The sequence below is a fragment of the Argopecten irradians genome, chromosome 1 (genome assembly GCF_041381155.1).
Source record: "Argopecten irradians isolate NY chromosome 1, Ai_NY, whole genome shotgun sequence".
Taxonomy (NCBI): domain Eukaryota; kingdom Metazoa; phylum Mollusca; class Bivalvia; order Pectinida; family Pectinidae; genus Argopecten; species Argopecten irradians.
In genome coordinates, this window is record NC_091134.1 from 27,659,919 (window position 1) to 27,679,295 (window position 19,377).

Here is a 19,377-nt window from a genome sequence, read left to right on the forward strand (position 1 = left end):
TTTTGGGATGCATTTTTTTCCTGGAGCCTTATGTCCTAAAGAAGCCATATGCAAAGTTTCATGCCTTCTTCAAACTTTGAACGATTTTCCCGAAAAATCTACCCTAGTCGCTCAACTAAGATGGCTTTCTATTGAAACCCAACACAATCATAAGTTATAGATTTTAGTCTATCAGCAACCGTCAAGTCATCCAAGACCCAAGATGTTTTAGTATTTAGAATGTATGGTTGTTTCGATTTCTACCAGTAATGTCCATGGTGATGGGTCTTAAAATTCTCCCGGTACCATTCATCATTGTCAAAATGATTACATTTTCACTAATGATATAATCGGATACACAATGTCAAGTGAAGTTTAGTGTAGGTAATGAGTCTTGTGTAGCAATGGTCGAAATTCTAAACTATCTTGTGTCTTGAAGACATTTTCACCAACTATCAAAACAGAAATGTAGGCAGTTAACCAGTGATTAACTATTAAAATCAACACTTAAACAGATTCCATCGATACAACTCAGAAAACAGTCAAATTTATAAGGCTTATAAATTGATATCAATTTTATTCATAATAATCCAATTGTTCATAGATTATAAATAAATATATTTACATCTCAGATAGTGGGTACTAATCAACAGGCTAGAATAATGCATGGAAATATCACAAAAGGAAGTGTGTTTACTAATTTTACTCTGTATACATGCCTGCACATTCTCAGTGTTATCATTTACAGTAACTACGTATATTTAACAAATTACAATAACATGAAAATCTCCATCAACATCACACTGACGTTGTCAATGAATTCGTATAAACATCAAATATTGCTTGCATAAAGGATATTGCTGAGTAGACACAGGTCAATATCTAGGTCAGACAGTGTCCTTCTCTGTAATAATGATCAGGCAAAATTTTAGTTAACTTGCAGTACCTATTGTTAGACCTGCATTTCCTGAATCCGTAATGATGTTTCTTGTATTGTCAAGCTCTGAGTTGCTGCAATCATTTCCGTGCACCTGAGAAGAAAGAACAATAATAGTTTTAGTTTGGTTTTGTAACGAGTTATCAACAGCTCACCACTTCAATTAGACCTTGTATGTACATATTCATGTGATTAGTACTTTTTCTCTGAGACTAGTACATGTATTGCTCATTTCCTCCTTGTTATAACCTAACCAGTTGGCTGCTTTATAGTTTTACCTCACCGAAATATACAACCAGACATCAGAAAGCACTAGTTACCCAGTCCCCTTATACTCTAGTATTGAATGTACATTATGACAATAGCCTGCTTTTACATTGATAACCTACTTACACCTAATAAACATAAAACATGTAAATGTACAATGGATATTGATAAAGTGTAATTTGAATATAACTACTAGAACAGTAAATGTAATTAGCATACTTGTAATTGATATAAGGTTTGAAAATCTACAGCTTTTTACTTCAGTTCTTTCCACCTTGTAAAAATTCTTGTGTGTTTGAGCATCAGCTCATTTGTGGATGGTCTCAAGAGCTTTAGATATTCAAAATAATGGATTAAAACTTACTGTTTGAGTTCGTGTGTTTGAGCATCAACCCCTTTCTGCATGGCCTCCAGGGCTTTGGACATGGCGGTAACTGTTGTAAGAGGCTGTCTTGTCATTACAGATAACTCGCCTAACAATTGTTCACTTGTTGCCAGTTCTTTCTCCAGTTTTCCTTGAATAGATTTACACATACAATTTGCATGTACAAATTAATCCTAATCATAATGAAATACATTAGGGCCGTTTTCGTTGATTCGGAACAACCAGTTCGACCGTTGGTTAAAGTCATTATTTCAAGTATAAAACCTGACGGACCTGTAGTTTTTGATACAGGCCTGCGAGGGCTTTGTCAAGGCACGTCTGAAAACATCAACAGGTCCGTCTTAAATTAATAAACGAACGACTAGGTCCAACCAGTCAAACCGTATAATCGAAAACGGCCCAGGCTGTTTTAATTGTGACGGCACAGGAGAATTGGTTGTAATTCAACGGAACAATTAGTTTTAATAATTAGTGGTCATAGGAATTTTGACAACTGGTCATAATATGCGAGAGCAAGGTAGTCGTAATACTGAAATGACCAATACAAAGACATATAGACAGAACTGTAGGGACTGAAAAGTGCCTGTAATAGTGAGGTGGTAATTTTTTACTGTATATTCATTATCTTTGATTCTTTGTTGAAAATTTTTCAGCGTATAAAGAAATCTCGACACAAAATTTATCATCAGCACTAACAAACTAACTTTGGAGTTGCTCTTCATCATCAGGAAGATATACGCCTTGTGTTGGAATCTGATGACGTGTCGTGTCCAGAGCATGGGCTAGACTTTCATACTCCCGTGATAACTTTGGTAGATTAGCAACGATGGGTCCAAGTAACTGGCGCTAAAAACCAAACAGTATATATACTAATATGGGAGTTTCGAGATACCAACACAAAAGGGAAGAGTACAATTTACCGTCAATTACTCACGTCAAATGATGACGTCATAATCACCAGATGGTGGGACTAACCGACGGTAAATTGAACTTGACCCATGTCGTTTTGGGATCTTGAAACCAATGTTGTAATGTTTGAATTGGATTGAAATTAAACTGGGATTGTTCTTAGGTATAAAACTTTATAGCTGGTATTTTATTGCATTGATTTTAAACATATTTGTATTGTCGTAAATTATTGACAACAGGGATTGGACACAAGTTTTGCCAACTTAGTAACGTCCTCTCCCGAATACATAATATGAATATATACATAATGGACAGCAATGAAGACAATACATATATATAATATGAATCAAAATTTTCTATTTTAAGAATGAAGGAGAAAAGGGAATGATGGAGTATGGGGGAGGAGAATAGTTATTTGTTATTTATTAACTTATAATTATTTGTAAACATGATAATTGTGTACATAGTTATCTGACTGGCTGGGAAACACCGATCGATTTTATTGCATGTCATACAAATGATACTATTTCCACTTAAAACGAGTAAAATAACATTCAACAGATAAAACTTACACTATCTAACCTACAAATCATAATATGATTACCATGTCAATGTCACGAGCAGTCACGAAAATATCGGCAAAAATAACTGACTTCATCATATACAGAATTTCTGAAGAATTCACATTTTAATCATAAATATATTCTTCAGTTGGTGTAGGCTCTCATGCAATGTTCACTAGGCTCTCATGTATTGTTCACTAGGATGTAATTTCAAATAATCTAATAGTTGTATAACTAGCAAACACCTACTATTAAGTCCCTTAAAACACAGTACATGGTTCTGTGTATTATATACTAACCTGGTGATCCACTTGATCATCGACTAGGTTCACATGTTTCTGGCGCTCCAGTCGGAGATCAAGGTCATGGTTTTTCTTGCGTAGAATCTCCAGTTCCTCATGCAGGGTGTTCATCTGGGCCTGGTAAAAAAAAATGCTTTTTTATACCAAAAAACCTATGGTGCATTCACATTCGGAAATATCTGTAAGACACAATGATAAATGGCACTGCCTCACTCAATATGTAATATGACACAACAGAAGGCGATGTAACAATATGAAATGGTTACCAGGGATAACACTTTATGCCCCATCATTTTATGAAAAGGACATATATATATATGCTGATGTGACAATATATATGATTTCCTACCATCTCTCGTTTCTCCAGCTCTTCTCGACACTTTCTGGCCTTGCTGTAGAGGTATTGCCACTGTATGTATCGCATGTACAATAAATCCATCTGTCTCTGTGTCCATTTAGACTTCGGTGCCTGTCAACAATGTCAAAATGAAACTATACACACCTACCATGATTAAAATGATAAAGTTGATAAAATTCAAAACTGAACAGTATCATAGCTATTTCATCCTTCGTCTAGGTGTTTGGTCTATTTTCATAAGTGTGAATCAGTCAACTCCCCCACCCTTTATTTCCTTTACTGAATATTGACTGGATTTGCAATATAACAAGAGATCCCAGAGGGACCACCAAAGATTGATCTACGTCTGACAATGGAAAGATGGATCTTTTCTCTGCTTTTCAAACTTTTACTTCATATTACTACAGTAAAACCTCTCTATTAAGACCACTTAAGGGTCTGAGTGAAAGTGTCTTAATAAGCGGAGTGGTCTTAATACCGAGATGCATCGGATTGACTTATAATCAGTAAGAACTGTAACTCTGCACATTATGCTTAAAAATTGAACTGTACATTTATATACAATGTATGTCTTATACATATACAGTTACGTAATAGACCTGTATCTTTTTATTTAGTTTAATAAGCATAATAGAAAACAAAGAAGATTTTTTGTTTTAAATTAAATAATTTAATAAATAAATTATAATGTTACCGATGGCAAACTGTAACACTAACAAACTTCAATTTTCAAAATCTAAGTCAGCCATCTTGTTGACCGATCGGTCCGAAAATGCAATATGCACAATTAAGGTCCTAGGGGAACCTACATATAAAATTTAAGACAGATTATTTCATTACAATCTGAGAAATAGCGGTAATTTGTTAAAAATATTCCTTTGTAATTTATAGCTAATTGTCTTGAGAAAGTGTCCTTATAATCTTTTAGTGCCATGAACCCAGTTGATCAAAAGATTATTCAGATGATAAAATTTCAACAATGAGTTATATTTAGTTATATATCAAACATTATTTATTACTTTGCAAAAATGTGCATATACCTTACTTATAGTGATAATTAATTCCATTCAATTGTCATATCCGCGAAAAATAATATTATCTTTACATAAAAACCATGAAATATAGCAGCCCCACAAAAATATTTGTAAATAGTAAACTTATCATTCATTTAACAGCCAAGTACATGTAGAAATTGATTAAGGGTACAGACTCTGGTAGTTTGTAGAAATTGATTAAGGGTACAGACTCTGGTAGTTTGTAGAAATTGATTAAGGGTACAGACTCGGGTAGTTTGTAGAAACGATTATCATCAAGGGTACAGACTCGGGTAGTGTGTAGAAATGATTATCATCAAGGGTACAGACTCGGGTAGTTTGTAGAAACGATTATCATCAAGGGTAAAGACTCGGGTAGTTTGTAGAAATGATTATCATCAAGGGTACAGACTCAGGTAGTTTGTAGAAACGATTATCATCAAGGGTACAGACTCAGGTAGTTTGTAGAAACGATTATCATCAAGGGTACAGACTCAGGTAGTTTGTAGAAACGATTATCATCAAGGGTACAGACTCAGGTAGTTTGTAGAAACGATTATCATCAAGGGTACAGACTCGGGTAGTTTGTAGAAATGATTATCATCAAGGGTATTGACTCGGGTAGTTTTTTAGAAATGATTATCATCAAGGGTACAGACTCGGGTAGTTTGTAGAAATGATTATCATCAAGGGTACAGACTCGGGTAGTTTGTAGAAATGATTATCATCAAGGGTACAGACTCGGGTAGTTTGTAGAAATGATTATCACCAAGGGTACAGACTCGGGTAGTTTGTAGAAATGATTATCATCAAGGGTACAGACTCGGGTAGTTTGTAGAAATGATTATCATCAAGGGTACAGACTCGGTAGTTTGTAGAAATGATTATCATCAAGGGTACAGACTCGGGGAGTTTGTAGAAATGATTATCATCAAGGGTACAGACTCCGGTAGTTTGTAGAAATGATTATCATCAAGGGTACAGACTCGGGTAGTTTTTAGAAATGATTATCATCAAGGTTAAAGACTCGGGTAGTTTGTAGAATGATTATCATTAAGGGTACAGACTCGGGTAGTTTGTAGAATGATGATTATCATCAAGGGTAAAGACTCGGGTAGTTTGTAGAAATGATTATCATCAAGGGTACAGACTCGGGTAGTTTGTAGAAATGATTATCATCAAGGGTACAGACTCGGGTAGTTTGTAGAAATGATTATCATCAAGGGTACAGACTCGGGTAGTTTGTAGAAATGATTATCACCAAGGGTACAGAATCGGGTAGTTTGTAGAAATGATTATCATCAAGGGTACAGACTCGGGTAGTTTGTAGAAATGATTATCATCAAGGGTACAGACTCGGGTAGTTTGTAGAAACTGATTAAGGGTACAGACTCAGGTGGTTTGTAGAAACGATTATCATCAAGGGTACAGACTCGGTAGTTTGTAGAAATGATTATCATCAAGGGTACAGACTCGGGTAGTTTGTAGAAATGATTATCATCAAGGGTACAGACTCGGGTAGTTTGTAGAAATGATTATCATCAAGGGTACAGACTCGGGTAGTTTGTAGAAATGATTATCATCAAGGGTACAGACTCGGGTGAGTTTTTAGAAATGATTATCATCAAGGGTACAGACTCGGGTAGTTTCTAGAAATGATTATCATCAAGGGTACAGACTCGGGTAGTTTCTAGAAATGATTATCATCAAGGGTACAGACTCGGGTAGTTTGTAGAAATGATTATCATCAAGGGTACAGACTCAGGTAGTTCGTAGAAATGATTATCATCAAGGGTACAGACTCAGGTAGTTCGTAGAAATGATTATCATCAAGGGTACAGACTGGTAGTTGTAGAAATGATTACTCAGGGTAAAGACTCGGGTAGTTTGTAGAAATGATTATCATCAAGGGTACAGACTCGGGTAGTTTGTAGAATGATTATCATCAAGGGTACAGACTCGGTAGTTTGTAGAAATGATTATCATCAAAGGTACAGACTCAGGTAGTTCGTAGAAATGATTATCATCAAAGGTACAGACTCGGGAAGTTTGTAGAAATGATTATCATCAAGGGTATTGACTCGGGTAGTTTGTAGAAATGATTATCATCAAGGGTACAGACTCGGGTAGTTTGTAGAAATGATTATCATCAAGGGTACAGACTCAGGTAGTTTGTAGAAACAATTATCATCAAGGGTACAGACTCGGTAGTTTGTAAAAATGATTATCATCAAGGGTACAGACTCGGGTAGTTTGTAGAAATGATTATCATCAAGGGTACAGACTCGGGTAGTTTGTAGAATGATTATCATCAAGGGTACAGACTCGGGTAGTTTGTAGAAATTGATTAAGGGTACAGACTCAGGTAGTTTGTAGAAACGATTATCATCAAGGGTACAGACTCAGGTAGTTCGTAGAAATGATTATCATCAAGGGTACAGACTCAGGTAGTTCGTAGAAATGATTATCATCAAGGGTACAGACTCAGGTAGTTCGTAGAAATGATTATCATCAAGGGTACAGACTTGGTAGTTTGTAGAAATGATTATCATCAAGGGTACAGACTCGGGTAGTTTGTAGAATGATTATCATCAAGGGTACAGACTCGGTAGTTTGTAGAAATGATTATCATCAAAGGTACAGACTCAGGTAGTTCGTAGAAATGATTATCATCAAAGGTACAGACTCGGGAAGTTTGTAGAAATGATTATCATCAAGGGTACTGACTCGGGTAGTTTGTAGAAATGATTATCATCAAGGGTACAGACTCGGGTAGTTTGTAGAAATGATTATCATCAAGGGTACAGACTCAGGTAGTTTGTAGAAACAATTATCATCAAGGGTACAGACTCGGTAGTTTGTAGAAATGATTATCATCAAGGGTACAGACTCGGGTAGTTTGTAGAAATGATTATCATCAAGGGTACAGACTCGGGTAGTTTGTAGAATGATTATCATCAAGGGTACAGACTCGGGTAGTTTGTAGAAATTGATTAAGGGTACAGACTCAGGTAGTTTGTAGAAACGATTATCATCAAGGGTACAGACTCGGGTAGTTTGTAGAAATGATTATCATCAAGGGTACAGACTCGGGTAGTTTGTAGAAATGATTATCATCAAGGGTATAGACTTGGGTAGTTTGTAGAAATGATTATCATCAAGGGTACAGACTCAGGTAGTTCGTAGAAATGATTTTCATCAAGGGTACAGACTCAGGTAGTTCGTAGAAATGATTATCATCAAGGGTACAGACTCAGGTAGTTCGTAGAAATGATTATCATCAAGGGTACAGACTTGGTAGTTTGTAGAAATTATTATCATCAAGGGTACAGACTCGGGTAGTTTGTAGAATGATTATCATCAAGGGTACAGACTCGGTAGTTTGTAGAAATGATTATCATCAAGGGTACAGACTCAGGTAGTTCGTAGAAATGATTATCATCAAAGGTACAGACTCGGGAAGTTTGTAGAAATGATTATCATCAAGGGTACTGACTCGGGAAGTTTGTAGAAATGATTATCATCAAGGGTACAGACTCGGGTAGTTTGTAGAAATGATTATCATCAAGGGTACAGACTCGGGTAGTTTGTAGAAATGATTATCATCAAGGGTACAGACTCAGGTAGTTTGTAGAAACAATTATCATCAAGGGTACAGACTCGGTAGTTTGTAGAAATGATTATCATCAAGGGTACAGACTCGGGTAGTTTGTAGAAATGATTATCATCAAGGGTACAGACTCGGGTAGTTTGTAGAATGATTATCATCAAGGGTACAGACTCGGGTAGTTTGTAGAAATTGATTAAGGGTACAGACTCAGGTAGTTTGTAGAAACGATTATCATCAAGGGTACAGACTCGGGTAGTTTGTAGAAATGATTATCATCAAGGGTACAGACTCGGGTAGTTTGTAGAAATGATTATCATCAAGGGTACAGACTCGGGTAGTTTGTAGAAATGATTATCATCAAGGGTACAGACTTGGGTAGTTTGTAGAAATGATTATCATCAAGGGTACAGACTCGGGTAGTTTGTAGAAATGATTATCATCAAGGGTACAGATTCGGGTAGTTTGTAGAAATGATTATCATCAAGGGTACAGACTCGGGTAGTTTCTAGAAATGATTATCATCAAGGGTACAGACTCGGGTAGTTTTTAGAAATGATTATCATCAAGGGTACAGACTCGGGTAGTTTCTAGAAATGATTATCATCAAGGGTACAGACTCGGGTAGTTTCTAGAAATGATTATCATCCAGGGTACAGACTCGGGTAGTTTGTAGAAATGATTATCATCAAGGGTACAGACTCAGGTAGTTTGTAGAAATGATTTTCATCAAGGGTAGACTCAGGTAGTTCGTAGAAATGATTATCATCAAGGGTACAGACTCAGGTAGTTCGTAGAAATGATTATCATCAAGGGTACAGACTCGGTAGTTTGTAGAAATGATTATCATCAAGGGTACAGACTCGGGTAGTTTGTAGAAATGATTATCATCAAGGGTACAGACTCGGTAGTTTGTAGAAATGATTATCATCAAGGGTACAGACTCAGGTAGTTCGTAGAAATGATTATCATCAAAGGTACAGACTCGGGAAGTTTGTAGAAATGATTATCATCAAGGGTACTGACTCGGGTAGTTTGTAGAAATGATTATCATCAAGGGTACAGACTCGGGTAGTTTTTAGAAATGATTATCATCAAGGGTACAGACTCAGGTAGTTTGTAGAAACAATTATCATCAAGGGTACAGACTCGGTAGTTTGTAGAAATGATTATCATCAAGGGTACAGACTCGGGTAGATTGTAGAAATGATTATCATCAAGGGTACAGACTCGGGTAGTTTGTAGAATGATTATCATCAAGGGTACAGACTCGGGTAGTTTGTAGAAATTGATTAAGGGTACAGACTCAGGTAGTTTTGTAGAAACGATTATCATCAAGGGTACAGACTCGGTAGTTTGTAGAAATAATTATCATCAAGGGTACAGACTCGGGTAAATTCTTGAAATGATTATCATCAAAGGTACAGACTCGGGTAGTTTGTAGAAATGATTATCATCAAGGGTACAGACTCGGGTAGTTTGTAGAATGATTATCATCAAGGGTACAGACTCGGGTAGTTTGTAGAAATGATTATCATCAAGGGTACAGACTCGGGTAGTTTGTAGAAATGATTATCATCAAGGGTATTGACTCGGGTAGTTTGTAGAATGATTATCATCAAGGGTACAGATCGGGTAGTTTGTAGAAATGATTATCATCAAGGGTACAGACTCGGGTAGTTTGTAGAAATGATTATCATCAAGAGTACAGACTCGGGTAGTTTTTAGAAATGATTATCATCAAGGGTACAGACTCAGGTAGTTTGTAGAATGATTATCATCAAGGGTACAGACTCGGGAAGTTCGTAGAAATGATTATCATCAAGGGTACAGACTCGGGTAGTTTTAGAAATGATTATCATCAAGGGTACAGACTCGGGTAGTTTGTAGAAATGATTATCATCAAGGGTACAGACTCGGGTAGTTTGTAGAAATGATTATCATCAAGGGTAAAGACTCGGGTAGTTTGTAGAAATGATTATCATCAAGGGTACAGACTCGGGTAGTTTGTAGAAATGATTATCATCAAGGGTACAGACTCAGGTAGTTTGTAGAAACGATTATCATCAAGGGTACAGACTCGGGTGGTTTGTAGAAATGATTATCATCAAGGGTACAGACTCGGAAAGTTTTTAGAAATGATTATCATCAAGGGTAAAGACTCGGGTAATTTGTAGAAATGATTATCATCAAGGGTACAGACTCAGGTAGTTCGTAGAAATGATTATCATCAAGGTACAGACTCGGGAAGTTTGTAGAAATGATTATCATCAAGGGTACTGACTCGGGTAGTTTGTAGAAATGATTATCATCAAGGGTACAGACTCGGGTAGTTTGTAGAAATGATTATCATCAAGGGTACAGACTCAGGTAGTTTGTAGAAACGATTATCATCAAGGGTACAGACTCGGGTAGTTTGTAAAAATGATTATCATCAAGGGTACAGACTCGGGAAGTTTGTAGAAATGATTATTATCAAGGGTAAAGACTCGGGTAATTTGTAGAATGATTATCATCAAGGGTACAGACTCGGGTAGTTTTGTAGAAACTGATTAAGGGTACAGACTCAGGTGGTTTGTAGAAACGATTATCATCAAGGGTACAGACTCGGTAGTTTGTAGAAATGATTATCATCAAGGGTACAGACTCGGGTAAATTCTAGAAATGATTATCATCAAGGGTACAGACTCGGGTAGTTTGTAGAAATGATTATCATCAAGGGTACAGACTCGGGTAGTTTGTAGAATGATTATCATCAAGGGTACAGACTCGGGTAGTTTGTAGAAATGATTATCATCAAGGGTACAGACTCAAGTAGTTCGTAGAAATGATGATCATCAAGGGTACATACTCGGGAAGTTTGTAGAAATGATTATCATCAAGGGTAAAGACTCGGGTAATTTTTAGAAATGATTATCATCAAGGGTACAGACTCGGGTAGTTTGTAGAAATGATTATCATCAAGGGTACAGACTCGGGTAGTTTGTAGAAATGATTATCATCAAGGGTAAAGATTTGGGAAGTTTGTAGAATGATTATCATCAAGGGTAAAGACTCGGGTAGTTTGTAGAAATGATTATCATCAAGGGTACAGACTCGGGTAGTTTGTAGAAATGATTATCATCAAGGGTACTAACTCTGGTAGTTTGTTTTCTGTCCGAAACGTCCATCATATCGGACATCACAGACGCGTTGGACAGTATCGACTGGGAGAATGGGTCATGGATATCCCTCAAATTCCTTTTAGCTCCGTCTTTGGAAGGAGTTCTTATCACATGTGATCTGTGACCTACAGTATATCAAAGCAGAATAATACAGGAAGATAATACTAATTATGAGTCAGAAAAAAACGACTGGAACTGATCTAAAAATCATAACACATAAGAAACATAAAGAACTTGCTTAGTTTCAATTATTCAGATACGTGTTTGTATGCTATTTGTCCTTAATTCATAATAATTCCTAGATATTTCATTCCATCAAGCATGTTGTAATGCTGGTAGAGAGAGAATGAAAAATGACCGTCTTGGACTGGGGAATATCTCATAAAATCAATAAATACTTTTTTTTTCTAAATCTCCATTGAATTATTCAAATTTGCATTGTCAGCTTTAACAGTTCTATGGCAGCCAATTTCTCATAAAAAGAATAAATGATACAAACAAACCTGTAGACAGGATAGAAGAATCAGCCTGTATTGCCGAGGCGTCAATCTCTGTGGGAAAAATGGAGTTATCCATGGTTGGTGTGGACGTCTTAGCTCCTGTAGATAACTGAGAATTATCTGGAGTACAAGGACGCTCTTTTTCTTTTGTGATCCTCAAGGTTGCCGGTTTCTTGGTTTTTGTGTGACGACTGGTGGGGCGTGAAGGTACATCTATACTCTTACTACCTTTGCTTGATTTCTCTTGTCTCAATGACTTGGAAAAAAAAATCATATTAACTTATATAAAAATAATCGACAGTAAAAATGAAACCAAATATTTCTGATATAAAACACTTCAATATGATATAAAATAACTGTTCTTAAGTATGCCAGTTAGAATGGTTTCAGTTTTTCATTCCTGTAATTCAATAATAGATTGTTTGTGTCTTATGTATAAGACAAGTTTAAATAAGTTAGAAGATAGAATTTTGATAATCCATCTTCTGTCTAAGTTGATAACATACACCTTTTGCATCAAGTGAGTGATTCATATGGTCAATATTAGCTGGCAATATTTCCACAAAAAAATTTAACTTCCAAATGGCAATCTGCTGTAAACCCTGACAGACATTCCTACCTTTTCAGCTAATTGAGAATGAGAGGCAGCCGCTTGTTTATACCGTGAAGGCACAATTCTACCTAAAACAAGAAACACATTCATAATTGTCAAATTCAAATATAATCATTTCTGGTCTCAACATTGTCCAAAGAAGAGTATAAGTAAAGTGCTAAAGTAAACTTATCTTTCTGATGTCCAAGTTATTAGATCACTTAGTTCAAGGACCCGCATGGCCATATATACCAATGATATTGATGTGAGAACTGCTTTTGACAGCCGAGTTCATACTCCATTAATTGATAGTGGATGTTTATAGTCCATTTATTGATAGTGGACTTTGAACATAAACTGTGTCATGTCACAGAGCTCATATTTAGTAAAAGGGAATAGCAATTCAAAATAACTTTTGAATTACATTTATGTTCAAAAAGAGAATAAGAGAATAACCTTGGTTCTGTTTTCACAAATTTTATGACCCATATATACACAGTAATCACCCAATAAAGAGTGACAGGTTTAGTTGCAAGAAAATACCCAGAGTACCCAAAGTCAAATCACAAGGGCAGGATCGGTATACTGATATACCGGTTTATACCAGTATTATACAACGTATTGGTTCCCGATACGGCAACATGCTGCGGTATCACTGTATCGTTCAAATATTAAAAACTACCATTTTTCACTCCTTTTGACAGAAACTTTCCGTTAAAACTCATTTAATATACCATCCCTGAAAAGGATTTCTGTAGCAAATTCTATTGAGAGGAAGGGTCAAGCTTCAGAGTCACTGAGATACACCAGAAATGCGTGTGCTTAACCACGAATACAACTTAGCAGAGCACATGGCAGCTTGCAGTTGGCATGATGCGCAAACAACTATTTTGTTCAAATATGTCTTTAGTTTTCACAATATCAATGACAATTTTAACATGAAATATAATTCAATTGTATCGTCAATACGTATCATGTATCGTTTCAGTGTATTGTCCGTATGTAGCGGTTCGGCTGTTCCAATACCCAGCCCTACAAATCACTGACCTAAAGTTAAGTTCTGGCAACTGTTGTAGTGTTTTCATGTCAGCAACCAAGAGTTTAGGAACTTGTGAAATGCGAGTCACCTTGACCATCTTGCTAATTGGGGGAGATTAGATTATTTGTTCTTTTCTTACCTTTTTTCTTTGCAGATGCTGGCGCTTGTGTAGGTGCTTTCTTTGTTGGATTCCTAAAACCAATATTTTGTAATCAGAAATAACAAAATTTAATATCAATACCTGGTAAATTGTATGTCAAATCAGTGAACTGAGGTATCAAAGAACAATAAAATACTTTTATTACATTCATATAATGAAGTTCCATTGTCTTATACCATGTATGAAAAAAGCCCAGCCAAGATATATAACACTGGCTGGTTGGCAGGGCAGACATGGCAAAAATCTCAAAAAACATAACAAAAATAAACATGGGGCCTGCTTACTAATTTATCATAACCCACAGACCCCTTTTATACATTGATGTTCTGTGTCAGTAAAGTCAGATTTCCCTGTAACAGTTTAGAAAAATTTTAGACTTACAGTTTTGTGGTCTTTTTAGCCTTGATGACATATTCATCCAAAGAGCAAACATCGCTGACATCGCTAACCATAGACTGTGCGTCTTCTCGCTCAGTTTCAACCAACACATCTCGACCAGGATGACCAGCGATAGAGGAAACAGATGAGTCATCAAAGTTAGGCTGAGGGAATGTCTGTCTAATTTGTAAGTCTTGTTCTATCTGTGTCAGCAGAGGAAGACTGGCCATTGGACCCTGGTGGTGCCGCCCAGTGCCATCTGGATTATACAAATTACACAGAAAATATAATTCAAAAGTACAAACAAAATATTTTGCTGCCAAACCAAAAGAAAATAGTCTATTCTTCATTCTATGGCTCATTAGTAATACTACATGCTATAACTAATAATAACAGGATGAGAAAGTACTTAAACACTATTGAAACATCAAGTAGATCTAGACACAAAATGCTTAAGCATTAATGGAAATATCCAATGTGCTTTACTAAATAACCATGATCCAAGTATTAGCCAAAATAAGTAACAATTATCCAAGGATTTGTCAAAACATAAGATAAAATGAGATAAAAGAATCTGCCCTCACAAACCTGTGTTTGCTTTCTCTCTTATGACGACTGGAGCTTTGCGGCCTGTGTCACGTACAGGCTCTGACAGGGACACAGCACTAGATATAGATACATTTTTGTCACGAGTCCTATCTCTGGCTTTCTCTGCTGAGGCTCTGGAAAAGAACAGGAATGAAAATAAATTGGACTGACATTTGATACATATACCAGGTACAATATTGTGAATAAATAGAAACAAGGAGTTAATTTGAATCTTTTGTTGATAAACCAAAAAATGTTTGACTTTTATAGAAGTTCATATAATTAATCAAATTATCTTTTCATAGTGCACTCATGCCTTTAAGCCTAGAGCGCTTAAAAGTTATAACAAAACTTCTTAGGTATCAAAAATGTAAGTTGTGTGAAAAACAAACGTCTAAAACAGTCAGCCGTATTTAAACTCTTTCTGAACTCATGATACATAGATCTGTCACAGTAAACATGCATATGCCTTCTTTCATCAAATCCACACTATTATGTCCTGACTCACATATTAATGTAAAGACTTTCAAATTCATGTCATACTGGATCATAAGGATACAATGCTGATAGATATTCTAAGCATCATTAAATCCGGGATGGCATGGGGCAATTACATAACATCAACTACTACAGAAGAGGGGTGGGGTGCTTATAGAGAGAGGGGTGCCAATAACCGGGAATATGGTAATACAATGGATTTATTAAGATAAAAGCATGAGCACACATAGTTTTACAATGAACTAGAGAGTTAGTGTTGCTTAGTAAGTTGATTAAATTAATCATTAACAGCTAGTGTCTTATATAGAGGAACGACATGAATGGCTATTTGATATGCAATTTACCAAAAAAGTTATAAGTTGATATGCCACGAGTCTTTAAATTTCAATATTAATTCATAGCCATGAGTGTAAGAATCTATTGATCAGAAAATATGAGTAAAACACTTAATGTCTTCTCTATATATATAAAACAGTTAATCCCAGTTGGGACGAGACGCTGCTGTCTAAAGACAATCATGTGGCATCATACATTAACATTGATGTCATAACTAATTGTAACTTCCTAATAGTGTTATTACACATGTGTCTTCTGATATTTGACCTGACTATATGATATGGATGGACCAGTTATGTGATAAATGTGTATAGGAAAGCCTCCCCTGTATGCAGTGTGTTGTGTGTAGATGTGTATGTTTTGGGAGGCTGTAGTATAATCATGGTGTGTCTTCTTGTAATAGTGAGTGCGTTTTGTTGGGATGTCAGAAGTTATGACACTTATTTTTACCTTAAACTGGATTCAATAGCTGATGGTGAGTGGCAGATGATTTTGACGGGTGACCTTTCAAATCCGATTTGAATGTCCACCTCAGATTCATTTGGGTCCTTGGTCTGGCGTGAAGCATCAATCAATAAGACTTCTTGTGGTTTTTGTTTGTGTATCCTCTGGGTCGGAGACTAAAAGATAGAATGAGACCAAAATCACTTTCCAGTCATTAAACTGTTGTATATAACCAACAAGAATATCATGGGTTTACTCAAATCATTTCCTCCGATATAGGTTAGTGTGGTTTAGGAGGATTTGTTAACTTTTAATGATACATACCTGCAGTTCACTTTTTTTTTATTTTTGTGTTTCTCAAAATTTTATTTATTTATAAAAAAATGTGTCTGGTTCTATTTTTTAAATCAGAATTAAATTATGATATCAACTAAACAGTTAAGTCTTTTCTATTTAGAACTATCAAGTAACGAACAACGTATATCCAAACTAAGGTACTGGGTAGTCATAGTTGGTATAAGTATACAGTGTATACTGTACACAACTTTCTCCAAAAACGTAACACAAGCGTACACTGTAAGCCTGCTACATGTTAACTCAAGTCAAATTCTAATTTATCTCAAATGTATGTTTTTGTGCAAAATTGCCTTCAACTATAATACCTTATATTGCAATGAAAGGTCAATGTCACTATCTGAGAGGTCAAGGTTCATGGCGGGGTTGGAAGGTGCAGGAGACCTGTGTTCAGTGATGCTGGGAGCCATTCTGAATTAAACAAAAAGAAACAATGAAGTGAAGGAAGAACATCTTAATTCAGACATTAATTTGTTATCAGATAATTTTAATTAGTCTTGAAATATTTTTATTTTACCTTTGAACTTTAACTGAACAGTGCTCAAACCTGTTGAACTTCAGGATCTAATATAATCTATGCTATATCATATTTTCTTGCACATTACATTAATCATTTATGCAGATTTGGCTAACTTGTTCATAAGGGCTTTTGTGTTAAAATTTGATTGTGCCAAACTTAGGCTGACACAGGTAACTGATACAGTGACTGGTGTGATTGTGCTATATAATCGGCTGGTTTGTAGTATTCGAGAATGCGTGATTACCAGCAGCACAGTGACACTCGTAAAAAATGGAGATATATATATATATATGTATCACACAAAATTACTGTCTTAGTAACCGGTTGCTAGTGCCAAAGCCTTTCTGTTTTTTGAAAAACAAGTCTGTAACCCATAGAAAATAACTTTCAAACATAAATTCAATAGACAGACAATGAAGATTGAGAAAAAATGAGGTGCATCAATTTGTTACTGTTGTATAAATAATGTGGGTTTTTATAAGAAAACACATGTTATTTTTTGTTTCATCACAAGTAAATCACATATTCAAATATATCTAATGTATGAGTATACATCCCTTTTTTTTTTATATTGCCCTCATATCATCAAGGTTGCATTCACATGTAGCACATTTATTTAGAAATTTTTCATAATTTACTGGCGTATATTTCAACTTGCAAGGTAATATGGAGATAGCCTTACTCTGACAAACTTAAATAATAGAATTCATCAAAAGATAATAAAGTATTACCTTCGGGGAGTAACTATCACACTCTCAGGCTCCTGACCTGTATGAGTCACCGATGTATCTAGAATCTTCTGCCGCGTAGTTTGTTGTGCTCGATAAGAGCCATTTCTACTTGCTGGTGCATTTTCTAAGAAAAGTGGTTTCATTATTAAAGATATAATAGTTTGATGAATAGATTTAATACATAATACCATTTTACTTTTAAAACACTTCTGATGTTTTATTTAAAATAAAGAATCATCAAAATGTTATCAGATAACACGAGTGTTTTTGGAAAAATGTTAGCAATGATTTATATTCATTCACCAACCAATCAGAATGTCTGCCAAATTAACCAAGAAAGTCCACAGGTATGAACCAAAAAATATACCCTCTTATGTCTGATTAATATAGTAGGAGCATAAACATTAAGGGTTTTAAGAGAAGTACTTCTTACCTTCAATGCCACTGGCCAAGACTTTCTTTTTGTGACCTTCACTGGCATCAGAAACAAGGCGACCTTGTGTAAGAGGTTTTCTTGAAAAGAAACAGAAAGGTGGTATTATATTAGAGCATGTTTTTTTCCACAATTTTAATGTCAGTTAAGAAATAAAGTTAAGCAATAATAATATGAATATCTTTTATTTTGTTTCAAATATTGTTTTATAGAGCAGTCCCAAGTGTACTATTTTTCTATGTTCTTCATGGTATTTTAGTACTTGTCTATACATCATTATTTAGTGTTTTTCTATAGCGCATCTATCTGTTGACAGCTGGTAATTAGATGGGGGACACACTGGGCCCTTAATCTGTGAAGTAATGAATTATCTACGGTCGTAGCACTAATCGTATGCAGGATTCCCTCAATTTTATTGCGCCCCCCCCCCCTATTTGAGAGGCATTAATCGCCTTCCATCCCATTATCTATAACAAATGGCTACATCAGTCTGGAAAATCTGCAAGTGTCCACATCTATATTACACACGGTCAACATTTACGTGTGGCTAATCTAATAACTGGAAACCTACAAACAAATATAGAAAATTATTCCCGAGTGATTTTCGGAGGCAGTGCTCCACTACGACACATAGGGACCAATTCGTACCCGGCCGAAAGGTATAGTAGGCCGGGTACGTATGTTCGTTCTAGTAACAGTTATACACGTAACGAACGCAGTTTTTTCGCTAACGTTACATAAGTTTGACAACAATTTTAATAGTATCATGTGTCCGTTCTACTAATCTTTGTCTATATACTGTTTTAACTACTTTTATCACTGAAAGCATGAGAATCGACAATTCTGAAATAACTTAACACCTGTTTTTCCTCTGTACAACATTTTGTTGTGGTGCAGGTCTGTACAGAGATCTTTTCGACGCCATTTTCAATTTCCCCGCCGTGAAGTCTTAGTCACGAAAATGCTTCTTTGAGTATCTGCACCAAACAAGCGTTTCCAAGCACGGGATTAGACGCACCACAACCCTAAGTAATGCAGTCGTTATCAATGAAAGCTAGAATCTAAATGCGTTTTTTTATTTGCTTTCCTCCGACTTTTTCATAAATTTACACTAGATTATTTATTCAAATCGCCTTTCGTCCGTCGTCCGTCCGTAAACAATGATTGTTACCGCTATTTCTCAGAAAGTACTGAAGGAATCTGTCTCATATTTCACATGTAGGTTCCCCTTAGGCACATGCAGTGTCATGCAGATTTTAAGACTGATCGGAAAACCAATATGGTCGCCAGGCAGCCATC

General features: G+C 35.8%; 2 protein-coding genes across 2 annotated transcripts in view; one reads left to right on the forward strand and one right to left on the reverse strand.

Annotated features, from left to right (window-relative positions):
• LOC138322771 (hyaluronidase-like) overlaps nt 1-19,377 on the forward strand; it is a 32,531-nt gene that overhangs the window by 6,586 nt on the left and 6,568 nt on the right. The gene's annotated exons all lie outside the window — the stretch shown is intronic.
• LOC138322765 (microtubule-associated protein futsch-like) lies at nt 533-19,069 on the reverse strand. The gene is made up of 16 exons (XM_069266856.1): nt 18,939-19,069; nt 18,079-18,158; nt 17,646-17,769; nt 16,703-16,805; nt 16,047-16,216; nt 14,763-14,896; nt 14,178-14,433; nt 13,776-13,828; nt 12,625-12,686; nt 12,009-12,261; nt 11,479-11,630; nt 3,692-3,811; nt 3,340-3,459; nt 2,273-2,414; nt 1,548-1,698; nt 533-1,010 (listed from the first exon to the last, which is right to left on the reverse strand). Exons 1-16 carry the CDS (start codon nt 19,001-19,003, stop codon nt 932-934), a joined length of 2,064 nt encoding a protein of 687 aa, XP_069122957.1. The 5' UTR covers nt 19,004-19,069; the 3' UTR covers nt 533-931.